This window comes from Cervus elaphus, chromosome 7 (genome assembly GCF_910594005.1).
Source record: "Cervus elaphus chromosome 7, mCerEla1.1, whole genome shotgun sequence".
Lineage (NCBI taxonomy): Eukaryota > Metazoa > Chordata > Mammalia > Artiodactyla > Cervidae > Cervus > Cervus elaphus.
The window spans coordinates 27482419-27500205 of record NC_057821.1 but is presented as its reverse complement, the minus strand read 5'-3'; the positions used below and the strand labels follow the sequence as shown (position 1 = coordinate 27500205).

General features: G+C 36.5%; 1 protein-coding gene across 10 annotated transcripts in view; it reads right to left on the bottom strand.

The window, feature by feature from the left end:
- Positions 1–2032: 2032 nt before the first annotated feature.
- The window catches only part of LOC122697225 (spore wall protein 2-like), a 28036-nt gene continuing 12281 nt past the window's right edge, over positions 2033–17787 (bottom strand). For 4 of the 10 annotated variants that reach the window (XM_043907756.1, XM_043907757.1, XM_043907755.1 and 1 more), the window contains 4 exons: positions 12408–12428; positions 8658–8735; positions 6622–6642; positions 2033–3999 (listed from right to left, as the gene is read on the bottom strand). In XM_043907756.1, coding sequence (XP_043763691.1) covers positions 2336–3712 — 1377 coding nt within the window. In that variant the 5' untranslated portion in view covers positions 3713–3999; positions 6622–6642; positions 8658–8735; positions 12408–12428 and the 3' untranslated portion in view covers positions 2033–2335. The remainder of the gene's footprint in view (positions 4000–6621; positions 6643–8657; positions 8736–12407; positions 12429–17787) is intronic. The other 6 variants (XM_043907762.1, XM_043907764.1, XM_043907763.1 and 3 more) reach the window with 6 other exon arrangements.

The window sequence follows — 17787 nt, the reverse complement described above, 5'->3', positions numbered from 1 at the left end:
TGTTTTATTATTGGATTAATGTCTTTCTACTTGGAGTAAGTTTCCATGAGGGCATGAATTGTGCCCACCACTGCATTTTCAGCACCCAAGGCAATGCTTGGCATGTAATAGGCACTTGATATGTTTGCTCAATGAGTCAATCAAAATGGAGTACTAAAGTATGCAGTTGGAAATATAAGCTTGGATCTCACAGAATTAAAAAATGAACTCTACATTGACCTTATAATGGTTATTGTAGGAAGTCTCTCAAATGCAGTATAATTATTATAGGGATAGTGCAAAGCCATTATTTATTACGTCTCAACGGTTCACAAACAATTTACTATCTTTCTTTTTCTGGATTCCCCTTCTTCGATCAAGGTGCCGTCATCTTATCAGTTATCCAGTGTCAAAAAACCTGGGGTCCTCTATGAGTTTATCCATGTCGTATACATTCCGTTAGTTGTCAAAGTTAGTTCATTTCCTTTTCAAGATGATTCTCACATCTGTTTCTTTTATTTTATTGAATCACTTCCAAATTAATTTAGGCTCTTATCTTTTTATGGCTATGTCACTACAATATGTGCTTCCCTGGTGGCTCAGTGGTAAAGAATCTTGCTACCTAGGTGGCACTAGTGGTAAAGAATCCGCCTGCCAGGGCAGGAGACATGAGATGTGGGTTTGATCTCTGGGTTGGGAAGATCCCCTGGAAGAGGGCACGGCAATACACTGCTGTATTCTTGCCTCTAGAATCCCATGGACAGAGGAGCATGGGAGCTATAGTCCATGGGGTCGCAAAGAGTCAGTTATGACCAAAGCAACAGCATGCATGCAGCAGTGCAGGAGATGTGGGTTTGATCCCTGGGTCGGGAAGATTCCCTGGAGAAAGAAATGGCAACCCATTCTTGCCTGGGAAATCCTATAGACAGAGGAGCCTGGCAGGCTACAGTCCATGACACCATGAGGAGTTGGGCACAACTTAGTGACTAAACAGCAACAGCAACAACAGTCACTGCAGTAGTCTTCTACTGATCTCAGCCCCCTTTCTCTTGTCCAAACTACCAAATTACTCTTTCTGCAAGTCATCCCAGCTTATGTTGGTATTTCTGTTGCCTATCAAATAAATAAAATAAAAGCTCAAATCCCTCAAGAACCCTGGTTTTAAATTCCAACCTTATTTTCTTCTGATACCCTCAGTGTTTGGCAAATTTCAATCATTCAGATCCCGTCATCTTTTTTGCCATATCTAAGAAGATGTGTACTCTTTCAATATTCAATATTTTTCCTTAAATTAACTCACCTTTTTACTGAGTCTCATCCTAATCTATAATTTCTTCAAAGTCAAGGGCTTGATGTGTTTGATACACTTTTTTCCTAATTCTTATGATAAATATTAAATGCTACTGTTACAATGTTTACTTGGGTACCACCTGAAGTTGTCTTATATGTTAGTGGTGGTCTGGGGACTACACTTTGGGGAACTTTGCTATATACAAATTCTTGATTCTACTCCCTGCCTATAGAATATATTTTTCATGTCTAATCTTTTTTTTTTTTTTTTGTTATTGTTCCCTCACTTCCTTTCCCAGTCAATTCAATTTAGTAAATGTTGTGGCAGGCACTGAGGATGAAGATAATGGTAAGATACTGATTTTCCTTTTTCTTTCAAGGAGTTTATACTTTGTTAGAGGAATTACTAATCCACGGGCCTCAAACAATATACAAATCTTACTTGTCTTTTTTGTGATGACCAGCTCAAATTTTACTGCCTATTAGAGTCCTTCATGTATTACCTCTGTTCAAAGAGATTTTTCTTTCCTGAATTTTTCCTGTTGTATTTGACTTTCTGAATCATGTTTTGATATTTGTCTTTTAATATTGTTTTAGTATTCTCATATTTATCTTTTGATGAGATATTCTTGCATTCCTCGGATGTTGCATTTAGTAGAGACTAAACAGTTTTAGGCAATACCTAAATAAGGAAGTAATACCTAAGTACCTAAGTAAGGAAATACCATACTTAGTTGAGAAAAAGAGCTTGACATTTCTTTATCAGGGTTTTATTTCAGAAAAATTGTGTTTTGTTGACAATTATACATAATGGACTTACATTTTGAAAAATTTACATTTGGAAGCTGAAGTTTGAAATTGAGAGATCTAAGAAGATGAAATTTATGAAGGATTTTTTGTCAGGTTGCAAGCAAAGAAGCAGAAATTTTGTGGCTAAAGAAATGTGAGGAATCTATCATTTTAATTGATACTGTAAAAGACTGGAAGCTAGTTTTGAAGTTGATAGTGTTGGAGTGAAATTACTCAATTCTGTTTGTTAGTTTATAAAATCTGGTGCTGTTTTTCGTCAGTGTGACTTTTTACTGTCCTTTTTCTGCCTGGAACTTTTTCTTTGGTTTATATCCTTGTCCTCTTTGCTCATTTTTATTTTATCTCTTTTTTTCATAGAATCTCCTTTGATATTCTTGCTCTTTTTGTCCTCATCTCTCTTTATGTCCTTGTCTTTTATCTTGTCCTTAAATCCCTTTGTGTCTTTGTCCTCTGTCTTATTCTCATCTCCCTTCATGTCCTTGTCTTCTGCCTTGTTCTCAGCTCCCTTCATGTCCTTGTCCTCATCTCCCTTTATATCCTTGACTTTTATCTTGTCTTCATCTCCCTTCATGTCCTGGTCCTCTGTCTTGTCCTCATCTCCTTTCATGTTCCTATCCTCTGTCTTTTCCTCACCTCCCTTCATGTCCTTGTTCTCTGCCTTGTCCTCATCTCCCTTCATGTCCCTGTCATCTGTTTTGTCCTTATCTCCTTGCATGTCCTTGTCCTCTATCTTTTCCTCATCTCTCTTTACATCCTTGACTTCTATCTTGTCCTCATCTCCCTTCATGTCCTTGTCCACTGTCTTTTCCTCATCTCCCTTCCTGTCCTTGTCCTTTGTCTTTTTCTCATCTCCTTTCATGTCCCTGTTCTCTGTCTTGTCCTCATCTCCCTTCGTGTCCCTGTTCTCTGTCTTGTCCTCATATCCCTTCCTGTCCTTGTCCTCTGTCTTGTCCTCATCTCCCTTCCTGTCCTTGTCCTCTGTCTTGTCCTCATCTCCTTTCATGTCCCTGTTCTCTGTCTTGTCCTCATCTCCCTTCGTGTCCCTGTTCTCTGTCTTGTCCTCATCTCCCTTTGTGTCCCTGTCCTCTGTCTTGTCCTCATCTCCCTTCCTGTCCTTGTCCTCTGTCTTGTCCTCATCTCCTTTCATGTCCCTGTTCTCTGTCTTGTCCTCATATCCCTTCGTGTCCCTGTCCTCTGTCTTGTCCTCATCTCCCTTCCTGTCCTTGTCCTCTGTCTTGTCCTCATCTCCTTTCATCTCCCTGTTCTCTGTCTTGTCCTCATCTCCCTTCGTGTCCCTGTCCTCTGTCTTGTCCTCATCTCCCTTCATGTCCTTGTCCTCTGTCTTGTCCTCATCTTCCTTTATATCCTTGATTTTTATCTTATCTTCATCTCCCTTCATGTCCTTGTTCTTTGTCTTATCCTCATCTTCCATCTTGTCTTTGTTCTTGTTGCTATCTTCATCTTCTTTCTTGTCGTGGTCCTCCCTGTCTTCATCTCCCTTCTTGTCTTTATTATCTGTGTCCTCGTCTCCCTTCTTTTTCACATTCACCCTTCGTTCCCCAGTTTCACCTTCATCTTTTATACTTTGTCCTTTCTTTGATTGGCCCTTTTCTATTTTATTTTCCTTGTCCATAACCTCCCTGATACCTTTTCTTTTTTCATCTTTTACTCGCTTCCCTTCTTTACTCAGAGTTTTCTCAGGAAGCTTTTCAACTTTCACTTCAGGCTTCGGTTTTTGTCCCTTTTCATAGTTCTCTTCAGGGCCACTTAAATCTCTTTTATGCTGGTATTTAGGACCACTTTGGCTAATTTGTGGTGGGACCACTTGAATTCTCAAATAAATATCCTGTTTTGGGATAGTTTTTCTTGTTTCTCCGGTGCCACTTTTTGCCTCTGTTTTTGAGCATTCTCTCAAATTACCTGAAAATATAACAGAACATATAATAAAAGTACATAATTAACATCTTAAGTAATTTTGATCTTTTCATATCAAACATTTTTGCTTTGAGTTAAGCTTGAGTCATTAAATTTGCCTTCCCAATAATATAAAATTTGTGAAGCTGTACACACACAAACGGTTAGATAAGAGGTCCTTGAAATACAGTATTTTTGAATATTGAATTGAGAAAAGGGAAAAATACAACACAAGAAATTGGTAATTGCTCAGTAGAATATAGCTAGAGTGTATGATTAAAATTAAAAAGAGATGTAAACTGAAAAGGAGAACTTTTCCTGAGAAAATTATTATATAATACTTATGATTCCTTAAGAAAATTCCATCTCCCTTTTAGTGATAACAATTGCCAAACTAGCATTTTGAAAGACTGTGAAGCTGGAACTTTCCTTGGCTGTCTCACAGGTTTTCAAGGATTCTGCATTAAAAATAATTTAGAAATGGTAGCATTACTTAAGGTAGGAAAACAACTGGTTCTTATAGTACATAAGCATATGACAAATACATTGAGATTACTACAGTGATCTTTTAATTTAAAAATATTTAACAGTTATATGCCAATAATATTGATTGATAAGATCATTTAAATGCTTACATAAATTCTATTTGTAAAATCTCATAATTTTATAACAATCTCATATTAAATATTATTTTCAAATTTTAATTGTTATAAATAATGCTGTGTTAAACCACCTAATACATATACCTTTGAAAAGCTGTCCTAGTTTTTCTTAGAAAACATTTCTGGAAGTATAAATTCTTAGTCAAAGGGTATGTACATTTTGTATTTTGAAACATTGCCAAATGTACTCTTGAAAAGTTAAACCTTAATATCAATAGGGCATAGAAACAGAAATTTGGCCAAATTCTAAAAACATTATACTCTGTAAACCTTTTCAATCTTTCACAAACTGATAGATTAAAACAAAAGAGCTCCTCTTTATCAGTATTTTTAAAATTAACTCATGTTTTTGGATCTATAGCATTCTTTCCTGTATACCCAGTTCATTTATTTTTAGATTTCTCCATCATTTTTATTGCTTGATATGTTTTAGAGAACATTTTTTAGAACTTATCAAGAGGCTATAAATGTTTGGCTTAAATAAACCAAAGAAATAATTTAGATTAAACTTCTGGATCAGCTACTGAGTCATTATTTAGACCATAAGTTATTTTCCTGAGAAATGACACTTTCAGTTATATTGAAATGTATCATAAGTTCAGTATTATGACTTTAAGAATGGCTTTGGTTTTTGGGATTTTATGAACCTTCAATTTGGTAGGCTTCAGGGACAGTTGGGTAAGTGGAGCTCATTCTAATTTTTTTTCAATTCTTTGCTCCATCAAGAATTGAAAGCTTTCTTTTGACTGGTATTTGCAAATTTAAGTCCTTCCTTTCCTTTCTTTGCTAGCTACATCTGTCTCTTTATTCTCTGCTACCTCCTCATTTTTGTTTGAATCACTGAATACTGTTTTTCAAGAAGAATGCCAATTTTTCTAATAAATAAGTTTATCAATATATTTTCCCTTCATATTTATTTTCCTTTCAGTTATAAAGAGTTATTATTTTTTTTTAAGTGGCACTAATCCCACAGCAAGGGAAAGGAAGAATTATGTGGTCTCCTCTTCTACTTAAGTGGTAGTACTAAGCTATTATGTTGTTCAAGACCGAGGTGTTTCTATATGAAGAAAATGGAAAGGGAAATTATTGATATAAGTACTTACTATAAACTTTTCTAAAGTTAAAAGTTTCTTTTTAATCTTTTATTCTTGAATATGGTATATATTTAATGTTGATAATCTTCTTTTCTTAAGAACATCAGTGGTCTACATCCCAGGGCCATCAAATCCTCTATGATATTTGCTGGGGTTGGTAAAGAATATGCTTGCAATGCAGAAGACCCCAGTTCAATTCCTGGGTTGGAAGGATTATCTAGAGAAGGGATAGGCTACCCACTCCAGTGTTCTTGGGCTGCCCTTGTGGTTCAGCTGGTAAAGAATCTGCCTGCAATGCAGGAGACCTCGGTTTGATCCCCCGGTTGGGAAGATCCCCTGGAGAAGGAAAAGGCTACCCAGTCCAGTATTCTGGCCTAGAGAATTCCATGGACAGTCCATGCATGCGTGACTTTCACTTTCAACTTTAGCTGCAGTAGAAATAGACCTTAAGAGGGCTGGGAAGGAGACTACTGCTTCTCCTCAACAAGTGCCTTTTTCCCTTCACTATCTTATTGGGAATTAAAAACTGAAAAGCATTGTAACTGTTGTCTTTAGACCACAGTTTCCTAAATTCAACAGTTAATTTCTTTCAATTTAATTTTTAACTTCTTTTCTTTTTAAAAACATTTAATTAAAACCAGGAGATACTTTATTTCCTGTTTTTTCATTTTGTGATTTAAATTATTTTACTTCCCCCAAATTCCTCTATGAACTGTGGGAATTCTGGGTAAAATGGAAAGAAAGGAGACTGAGATAGGGGAGTCTGAAATGAGATAGACAGTCTGAATTGAAAGTAGACATTTTGTGAAAAGTTCCCTGGATCGTGCAGGAGATTAATACATATTAGAATTGACAAATGCCAAGACACTTACTTGAGGGTGCTGAAGCTGCTCCTAAAAAACAAAACCAAAAATTATTTAGACAAATTCCAAAATATGTTTCAAAAATATATTGTTTACTTTCATATTCTTCCAGAAAGAATGCTTTAAAATGGGACATTTGCAGGGCACTAAACCAACCCTGTTTGTTTTTAAAGCAATCTGCTAACTTTATGGATCTGGAGGAAGGATAGGAAAGATAGCACCTATGCCACATTTCTCCATGTGTTTTCACTGTTTTTCAACATTTGAAGTTTCTCTCCCTTTTTAATTCTTTCAGTTTTCCTCATGTAATCTCCTCCTGCTCTCTTCCTTATCCTAGGAAATCTGTCTGTCCTTCGCTATTAAAAATTTTTTTTTTGAACTTGTGTCACAGAGTCAATATATTGCTGACAAATTGGCTTAACACTTTCTCTATGGACAATGTTATCACAAATCATATGGCATATCTTTTTTTCTGTTAGTAAAGAATATCTACTTTGAAAATTATCAGTAATCTATCATATTTCAGAGCAATTAGAAGTCTTTGTAAGTGCTGGAAATGGTAGCCCTTAAATATTATGGAAGACAGAAAAATACCCTGGGAATAAAACAACAAAGCAGCCAATGAGTATCACTGATTCTTCCCAAAGAAAAATACTACCATTGGAGGTCCCTTTGTCTGCACGTGTTGAATATAAATTATATTGATAATCTTCTGTTCTCCCTTCCTTCCTTCATTCCCTCAATGGTTCATTCAACAAATAGTTATTAACCATCCATCATGTTCAGGCACTGTGTCTGGCACAAGGGATCCCATTTTGATTGAGAACATCAGGTTCTCTGTCTTCTAGGAGCTTCTAGATGGAGCATCAGGCATAAGCTTTAGGATGTATGCAGAGATGTTTCACGTCTATTTAGGATAAAATTAAAATTCACAATGCAATAGTACCATTCAGTCCATAAATACATATTTTTCTACCTTTAATTTACTGTTCAGTTGAATAAACAAACATCAATAGGAAAACTAGAAATATTTCAAAGGCATAAAAATGATAGAAATCTGGTCTTAGTTTAGACATGGCCATGCACAGGCAGCTCAGTTTCCATTCTAAAATCAGATTCCAGATTATTTTATAAAGCAAAGCTCAGTTTGCTTTAGCACTCCTCAATAGGGAGTTGAAATTCAGGCCCTCCTAAATGTAAGCATTCATTTAAATTTTCTTCCTTCCATTTGTTTTCTCACTGATTCATCTTTTCCTTTACTCTTTTCATAAAACACATTTAAATGGGAAATGTGCTTTATTTATTATTTTCAGGCTAGTACGTGCTTCATGCTGAGTCGCTCAGTCATGTCTGACTCTTTGTGACCCCTTGGGCTCTATGGTGAGCCCCACCAGGCTTCTTTGCCCATGGAGTTTTCCAGGCAAGAATAGTGGAGTGGGTTGTCATTTCCTACTCCATGGCATCTTCCTGACCCAGGGATAGAACCCTCTCCTGCATCTCCTGCATTGGCATGTGGATTCTTTATGACTGTGTCACCTGGTAGGAAAGATAAAATTTTAAATTCTGTATTTGTTCTGCTCTTTTTTTTCTTTTTTCACACAGAAAACTAGAATTTGTAACCTGAAAATAATTTTCTTTTTGGTGCTTCCATTGCTTACAAAGAAAAAAATTTTATTTATTTATTTATTTTCCATTTGGAGAATGGTTTCTTAGGATAGTATTCCAAAGGGAGATTTTGCATACCTCTGCTGAACTCTTTAAGATCTCTGGCGTAAGCTTGCTAGGATATCTCACTTTAATTTTTTCCCCACAAACACTGAAACCTGTTTCTCTGTCAAAACCCACCCTCTTTCTAATGAGAGAGGCTTTGAATATGAAGTGACCATCTAATCATACAAGTGGCTAGCCTCTGAGCCCTGTTATTACATTGCTTTCAGACTTATTTTTTTCTAAAGTGCCATTCTGATTATGCATTCTTTGAAAACTTCTAATATCCAAACTTCAAGCATGATTCATAAAGTCCTTCATAACTGAGCCTGACATACTTCTCCAGTCTCCTTTCCTCCTGATGTCAATGCTTCCTGATTCTTCTCTGGATCCAGCATGGAATTCTGGAATCTTCTCTGGATCCAACATAGAATCAGAGGGAGATAAAGTTGAGAGAAAACTTGAGGATGTTGGGTTTATAAAATTTCAGGAATGTTTCTCTCCCTGAGATAGACTTAGAACAAGACATTGCCTGACTTCTATAAAATGTATAATATCTTATCTCAGTCACATCCCAGATGCTTTTCTCCAACTGGCCTTCACTTCATCCTTTATTAAACTGCTTTATTATTTACAGAAACCAGGGCTTCTCAGAGTTATGAACAAAGTTCTCTATATTTATGATATGATATTTTGAAATCTGATTTCAGAGTAAGCTTATGTGGTGACTACTGTTTCACTGCTGAAGTAAATCACCCAAAGTTCCTCAGCTCTTAATTAGATTTGAACCCTGGCCACTTTGCTCCAAAATCCTTGCCTGTAAATTCTGTTGTGTTGTTACCACCCTTCGCCCCAACTCCACATTGACTCCTTTGACACTGTAATCCTAGACTTCCAAATCTCTTTACTGAATTTTATTTACTTGACATATTTCCTATATGTATAGGAAATATACATATAGGATTTTTTATTTCTCTATTCCTCCCCTTCTCTCCACTTTGTTGTTGTTCCACTGTTTGACATTCTTTCAAATGAGAAAGGATCATTAACCTGTCTTCAGTCATAGACCAAGAAGGTGGCAGCTATGTTCTGGGAATCCAGAGTTGACTCCACATAATTTTACCTCTTTCTAAAATCTACAGACAAATGCAAAGACTATAATATTCCTCCTTTTATAAAATAAATATTTATAGTCCACCATGTTGGAGACAATATGTACTAGGTACTGGAGATAGAGGTGCTATTCCTATACATTTAGACTTAATAGTTAAGAAAATAAAATCAGTCACATTAAAAGATACATAGTTTTATCAATGTGGTAGATATTTGGACTAAAGCAGCATTCAGTCTCTCTAAGGTATCAAAACCCTGTAGGAACTACTGAGATTTTCTTTTGTGGAAGTCAGCTTGGTGTGCTGGGAGACCTTAAGAAGCCTGTACTCTGCAGAGAAAAAGCATCATCAATAGATAGATTAAAATCCTAAATGGGAAAGATAAAGCTGTAGATGTAATAAAAGAAAATAAATAAAAGATCACTTCCAGTGGTCTTGGATGTAGGGAAGGCCTTCTTAGAATCTCCAAAGCACATGATGTGAAAAGCAAATGTATTTAAATACATCAAAAGTGTTTCTGTTTAACCAAAAACATTATAGACAAGGTTCATGGACATACGGTAGACTGAGAGAAGATGTTTTCAAGACAAAGGCACGAAGGCACTTTCAAGACAAGTCACGAAGAATTAATATCCACTCTGTCCAAAAGACGCTTGACAAATAACAAGAAAGAGATGGGAACCCAAACGGCAAAATGGTCAAAATATATGAATAGGAAAAGGAAAACTTGAATGGCTGGTAAGTATATAAATATGTATGTGAACTCATCAGTAGGCATTGAAAAGCAAAATAAAATAGCAAGGAACTTTCTTGCATCAACCAGAATGGAAAGATTAGAAAGAGAGATAAAAACAAGTGCTCTTCAGCATAGAAGGTGAAGGGAACATATTCTTAAGAGCTGGGGAGACTGTAGATTATTACAGTAGTTCTGAAAAGAAATCTAGGAATGAAATTATCTGTATGTCTTACCTATCAGTGATACTACTCCAGATTTACCTTCTAGATATATAATTCACAAATTATAAAGAGAACATGCTCTAGTTCTTTGATCTAGATCATTGATGGAGACTTTGCCATCAGTCACAAAGGGAGTGGATAAGTACACTGTGGATCCACTGTGGTGGATGCATACTGGTCAGTGAACAGTATGCAGTAATTAGAAATTATGATCTGGTATTTTGAAATCTGACTTCAGTGTAAGCTTATGTGGTGGCTACTGTTTCACTGCTGAAGTAGTTAGAAGCAACTAATGATTCCAAGGATAGATTTTGAAAATAAAGTGAGAGCCAACTAACAAGGTGATTATAAAGTGACATAAATATATCTTGAAAATAAAGTGATGATACATGAAAAAAGTCAAGGAGTTGGACTAGTGCCTCAGCAACACATTGAGTGGGCCAAAAAGTTTGTTCGGATTCTTTCTGTGCTATTATATGGAAAAACCCCAACTTATTTTTTGGCCAACTCATTACTTTAAAAGATAAGTGTAAACACTTATGACTGCTGACAACACTACATATTTGAAAGTGATAGGTGTAAACAGACCAACTATGAATAATTAAAGGATGAAGGACATGACAGGGTCATCAGAGGATTTACAAAAGTATAAAAATAATATGAATGCATGATACTAGTGGGTAGGATGCAATAGTGAGGGTAAGGTTGAAGATTCAGCAGAGTGGGATGATTGTTGGAGAGAGAGCTCCCAGAACTGATTAATGGTGGTGGAATCCACATCCAAGGGGGAGGAGCTGATCTTTGATAGGAGAGAGGAAGCTCTCCAGAGTAGCTACTGGCTACTACTGTAGTTGGAGGGAAGATAAATGGAAGGCTTCACCTGCAGGTTATTTGGTGGCAGAAATCTGTAATTGCATGTAATATTTATTTTTATTCATCCAACATGATGCGTGGTCCCTGTGGGGAGTGAAAGGTGTGGAGAGATTTTATATTTATTTGTGTCACAAAGATTATTTCAAATAGTTTCTGTGGAGAATGGGAGAGCAAGCAGATGTGGAAACAGTTACTGTGGCCAGTTTTGAGTATCCACTTGAGGCTGTCAGCCATGAGTCAATGGAGGCACATGTCTGTATGGCTGGTGTTATTTTTCTGTAGCACCCAGTGTAGGAACTGTTGGTGTAGAGAAGGAGGATGGCAGAATTAGTCCAAGATTACACGCAAAGCTGTTCTGATAGATGAAAAGTGGGCCAGAGGATTTGGAAGTGTTGTCGTGTAAGTGAAAAGAGTGATGTCTATGGAGTTAGGAAGTAAAGACTGGATAGTGGTAAATGAAGCAGGAGAAATTAGAAAAGTCAAGAAATTAAAGGTGTCAGTGAGGTCAGTAACTGGCGATATGGGATGAAGGCTACTGCAAAACTGGAAGTTTGTTGCTGAGAGATAATGAGAACATCAGAGTATCTACTGCTTCATCACTGGGATATGATTTTGTCAGTTTGATTTTTAAAACTTAATTGTTCCCATTTTCTTATCCAAAGTCTTTGTTTTCTGTTTTTCCTCTTTCTGTTCAATTTATTTAAAAAATACCATTCTTCTCCAATTGTGTCCTGTCAACTTGTAAAAACCTGTGGTTCCTCAAAATATTGTACTATCTTTTATTTACTTCTTACTCTGTTGTCTAGCCTCCCAGGTATACCTCTGGGTACTGAGTATAAACTTTAAATGTTTAACAAGTTCTTTCCCCCTCATTTTACACTCTTATTTATCTATATTCCTCTTTCTGCTTCAATGCATTTAACTTACAACTTTAGTATAAATTTTCCTCCCCTTTGGTTTGGAATGAGAATAATATCCTTTACAGGTTATTTTTCTATAGGTAAGTGGCGTTTAATTTCCAGGAATTCAGTAAAATTCTTAACTTGTCCCTCACTGAAAATGACAACCAGCAAAGTTAATAATAGTTCATGTACACTATAATAGTCCATTACATAAAGTAATTATAAATATGGCAGTGTTACTTACTAGGTGGTGGTGTAGCTTTTGCTGAAATACAAGCGACATGTTGTTTTAGTCAGTTATGGGTACAGCATATTTTCCCCCTGTTAATCTCCCACTGAGGAATCTTATAATGACAACTAAGAAGCACAAGGATTTCTGTTACAATTATTTTGATGCTGGAATCCCTGTCAACATGATCACTTATGAAGTATGTCTGATGTTCAGTTTTGATGTCTTCAAAGCCTGGCAAATACTTGCTTCTTTCTGTTTCCTCCTTTTATAGTTTTCCCATTTTGCATTCTAACTTTTCTTACCTTTGGTCCTCTTTGTCAGTTACCATCTACTCTTTCAAAAAAGAATGTGTGACTTAAACTATGATTTATTGGTTCTGCTTTTTATTCTTTTTTGTTAATCAGTGGAGTTTTGGTCTACAAATTCATTGGCAAATCTTAATTAGCATAAAACTAACTTTAAAAAGATTAGAGACTTCATGAAAAATTGAAAATAAATTAACACTATAGAAATCTATTACAGAATTTTATTTACTTTAATGGATTTAATAATTTAAAGATAGAAAATCAACTTATTAGTTAATTTAGCAAATAATAATTTAGAGAAAAATGTGTTAGAAACAATCTTAATGCATTATATTGTTGTATTAATAAACTACTACATTTAGGCATCTAGACTCTTCCTAGATACTAAATATTATATGCAACTTAGTCCTAAATATATTACTAGAATCTCTTTATGTCCTTTCATAAAAAACATACTATTTTAGTTGTAGTTTTAAACATAAAAACATATTATTTTAGTTGTAGTTTAAAATTTTTGTCAATTCTAACCCTCTGTCCTCTCCCCATTTCAGCTTAAGCTCCCAAAACTCTTCCTGAGCATTAAGAGCTATCTGAGCATATTTTGTAATAATTGGTCCCTTATCCTCAGTTCTTGAAAATGCTTCAGAACCATAAAGGTATAATGGGTGTCTTGTTACTCATAATGAACCCCTTTTCACCACATCTGTGTTAGTCACTGAGTCTTGTTCAACTCTTTGTGAACCCATGAACTGTAGTTCGCCAGGCTCCTCTGTCCATGGAATTCTCCAGGCAAGAATACTGGAGTGGGTAGCTATTACCATCTCCAGGGGATCTTCCCAACTCAGGGACAGAACCTAGGTTTCCTGCATTGCAGGTGGATTCTTTACTGTCTTTGTTCAGTTCAGTTCAGTCGCTCAGTTGTGCCCAACTCTTTGTGATCCCATGGACTGCAGCATGCCAGGTTTCCCTGTCCATCACCAACTCCCACAGCTTTCTCAAACTCATGTCCATCAAGTTGGTGATGCCATCCAACCATCTTATCCTCTGCTGTTCCCTTCTCCTCCTGCCTTCAATCTTTTCCGGCATCAAGGTCTTTTCCAATGAGTTTGGGTTCATGTTAATGAGGTAACTTCTGAAAATCACCTAAAGACAGGGGCTGGTTGCCAGAACCAACCTTGAATAGAGGGTTAGAATTTTCAGTCCCACCCCTTGATTTCTGGGAGGGATGGAGGGCTAGAGGTTGAGTTAATCACTGATAGTTAATGATTAACTGGTAATTTTAATGTTATAAAGCCTCCATAAAAACCCAAATGGAGGAAGTTCAAAGCCCTTACAGGCTGGGAAGTCAGAATGCTTCCCCAGATTCAAAGGACAGAAGCTCCTTTGTTTGGGGCCTTGCCCTATGTATCTCTTCATCTGCTGTCGATTCTTGTCTTTTAGTATCCTTTGTAGTAAATCAGGAATCTAGCTTGTAAATGGTTTCTTGAATTCTGTGAGCCACTCTAGCAAATTAATCCAACCCAAGGAAAGGGCCATGGGAATCCTGCATTATAACTAAATATAGGTAACAACCTGGACTTGTGATTGGCATCCAGAGTTGGAGGTGGGTAATTGAAACTGCTGGTTTATAGAGCTGGTTAGTCAGAAGCACAGGTAACCTTGAAACAAGCAGGACCTGCTGGGGAACAGGCGTGGGGAACACACAAAAGCCTTTCTGTGTTCCTTGTTTCTTGTTTGTGGGAAAAAGGCTTCAGCCTTCTAGACCTTCCTTGAGTACCAAAACGCAGATTCAAACAATTGCTAACCAGGGAAGTGAGGGAATGCAGAAACAAAGAAAGAGCAAACAAGAAACAATAGTGTAATGATGAAGCAGGTTCCTGGTTCCTCCTCATGGAATTTACATAACAATATATCTTTGATTTCTCCTACAGTGAGTTTGTTAGGGAACCATTGATGAAAACCACTCACGCTGGCCAGGCACAATGATAACCTCTTGTCTGAGTTGTCTTACAATGGGAGGTCCGATAAATTCAGGAGGGGCCAAAAAAGGGAGGAGATGACCAACCTCCCAGAATCTTTCCCACTGGAATCCATCTTGGCTGAGAGATATGTGTGCCATCAGGAAGGACCCTGAGTCAGACGGTGGGCCAAGCAAGATGACTGGCCAGAGACAACCCAGAAGCTAGCCCTATTACCATAAAACCTGAGACTGTCAGCAATGTGGCAGAGCAGTTCTCTTGGGTTAGCTTACCATACTGCCCTCTGCCTGGGTGTTCCTTTCCAGTAAGGTCTCTTGCTTTTTCAGCATGTGTATCTCCTTCATTTTTGAGTGTTAGACAAGAGTCCACTCTCAGGCCTTCGAAAGGTTCTCTCTTTCTTCAACAAGTTATCTTCCTGGAGATAATCTCACCTTTTAGTTTCTTGTTGCATATGGAACTCTTACCAGAAACTAGGCCATTTAATTTCTCTTCCCCTTGTTATACTCTTGATGACTAGGATCTACCTCTGTCTATATTTATGAATATCACATTGAATTCTGATTTTGAGTTGACAAAAATTTAAACTACAACTAGAATAATATTTATTTTAATATGTACAATTATTTTCAGTGATTTAGTCTTTTCTTAACATTATGACAGTGAGGAAATATTGAGAAATATGATCGTTGAGTTCTTCCACAGTTGAAACTGATGATGGTAACAGTAATTAAAGGTAGCTCATGCTCTATTCAGAATTTGAAAAAAATACCTACTGATGAATGATGCAAGGCTTTTAAAATGAAGCAAAAAGGAAATAAATGAATTTCATCTTGCTTGCAAAAAGATATAAAGAATTTAATAAAGGTTTATAAGTTAGAACAAAATTTTTATTCTTGTATCAGCGAATGCCCTAGAAAAGGGACATCAAGGAATCTTCAGAACAGATGAGGCTATATTAATAAAAAGTTGTTTTAAGAGTTTGTGTGTCTTCCACGTTAACAAATTGAAAAATAAAAACCATATGATTATTTCAATAGATTCAGAGAAAGCCTTTGACAAAATTGAACATCTGTTTATGATAAAAACCCTCCAGAAAGCAGGAATAGAAGGACAATACCTCAACGTAATAAAAGCTATATATGACAAACCCTCAGCAAACATTATCCTCAATGGTGAAAAATTGAAAGCATTTCCCCTAAAGTCAGGAACAAGGCAAGGGTGCCCACTCTCATCACTACTATTCAATATAGTTTTGGAAGTTTTGACTACAGCAGTCAGAGCTGAAAAAGAAATATAAGGAATCCAGACTGGAAAAGAAGAAGTAAAACTCTCATTGTTTGCAGATGACATGATCCTTTACATAGAAAACCCTAAAGACTCTACCAGAAAATTGCTAGAGCTAATCAATGAATATAGTAAAGTTGCAGGATATAAAATTAACACAAAGAAATCCCTTGCTTTCCTATACACTAATAATGACAAAACAGAAAGAGAATTAAGGAATCAATTCCATTCACCATTGCACTGAAAAGAACAAAATACTTAGGAATAAATCTACCTAAAGAAACAAAAGACGTATATATAGAAAACTATAAAACACTGATGAAAGAAATCAAAGAGGCCACGAATAGATGGAGAAATACACCGTGCTCATGGATCGGAAGAATCAATATAGTGAAAATGAGTATACTACCCAAAGTGATCTATAGGTTCCATGCAATCCCTATCAAGCTACCAATGATATTTTTCAGAGAACTAGAACAAATAATTTCACAATTTGTATGGAAATTTCAAAAAAACCTCGATTAGCCCAAGCAATCTTGAGAAAGAAGAATGGAACTGGAGGAATCAACTTGCCTGACTTCAGACTCCACTACAAAGCCACAGTCATCAAGACAGTGTGGTCCTGGCACAAAGACAGAAATATAGATCAATGGAACAAAATAGAAAGCCCAGAGATAAATCCACATACCTATGGACACCTTATCTTTGACAAAGAAGGCAAGAATATACAAAGGAGAAAAGACAACCTCTTTAACAAGTGGTGCTGGGAAAACTGGTCAACCACTTGTAAAAGAATGAAACTAGAACACTTTCTAACACCATACACAAAAATAAACTCAAAATGGATTAAAGATCTAAATGTAAGGCCAGAAACTATAAAACTCCTAGAGGAAAACATAGGCAAGACACTCTCTGACTTAAACCACAGCAGGTTCCTCTATGACCCACCTGCCAGAATATTGGAAATAAAAGCAAGAATAAACAAGTGGGGCCTAATTAAAATTAAAAACTTATGCACAACAAATGAAACTATAAGCAAAGTGAAAAGACAACCTTCAGAATGGGAGAAAATAACAAATGAAGCAATGGACAAAGAATTAATCTCAAAAATATACAAGCAACTCCTGCAGCTCAATTCCAGGAAAATAAAAGACCCAATCAAAAAGTGAGCCAAAGAACTAAACAGACATTTCTCCGAAGAAGATGTACAGATCGCTAACAAACACATGAAAAGACGCTCAACATCACTCATTATCAGAGAAGTGCAAATCAAAACCACAATGAGGTACCATTACATGCCAGTCAGAACGGCTGCTATCCAAAAATCTACAAGCAATAAATGCTGGAGAGGGTGTGGAGAAAAGGGAACCCTCTTACACTGTTGGTGGGAACGCAAACTAGTACAGCCACTATGGAGATCAGTGTGAAGATTCCTTAAAAAACTGGAATTAGAACTGCCATATGACCCAGCAATCCTGCTGCTGGGTATGCACACTAAGGAAACCAGAATTGAAAGAGACACGTGTACCCCAATGTTCATCACAGCACTGTTTATAATAGCCAGCACATAGAAGCAACATAGATGCCCATCAGCAGACGAATGGATAAGAACACTGTGGTATATATACACCATGGAATATTAGTCAGCCATTAAAAAGAATTCATTTGAATCAGTTCTAATGAGGTGGCTGAAACTGGAGCCTATTATACAGAGTGAAGTAAGCCAGAAAGAAAAACACGAATACAGTATACTAACACATATATATGGACTTTAGAAAGATGGTAATGATAACCCTGTATGCGAGACAGCAAGAGAGACACAGA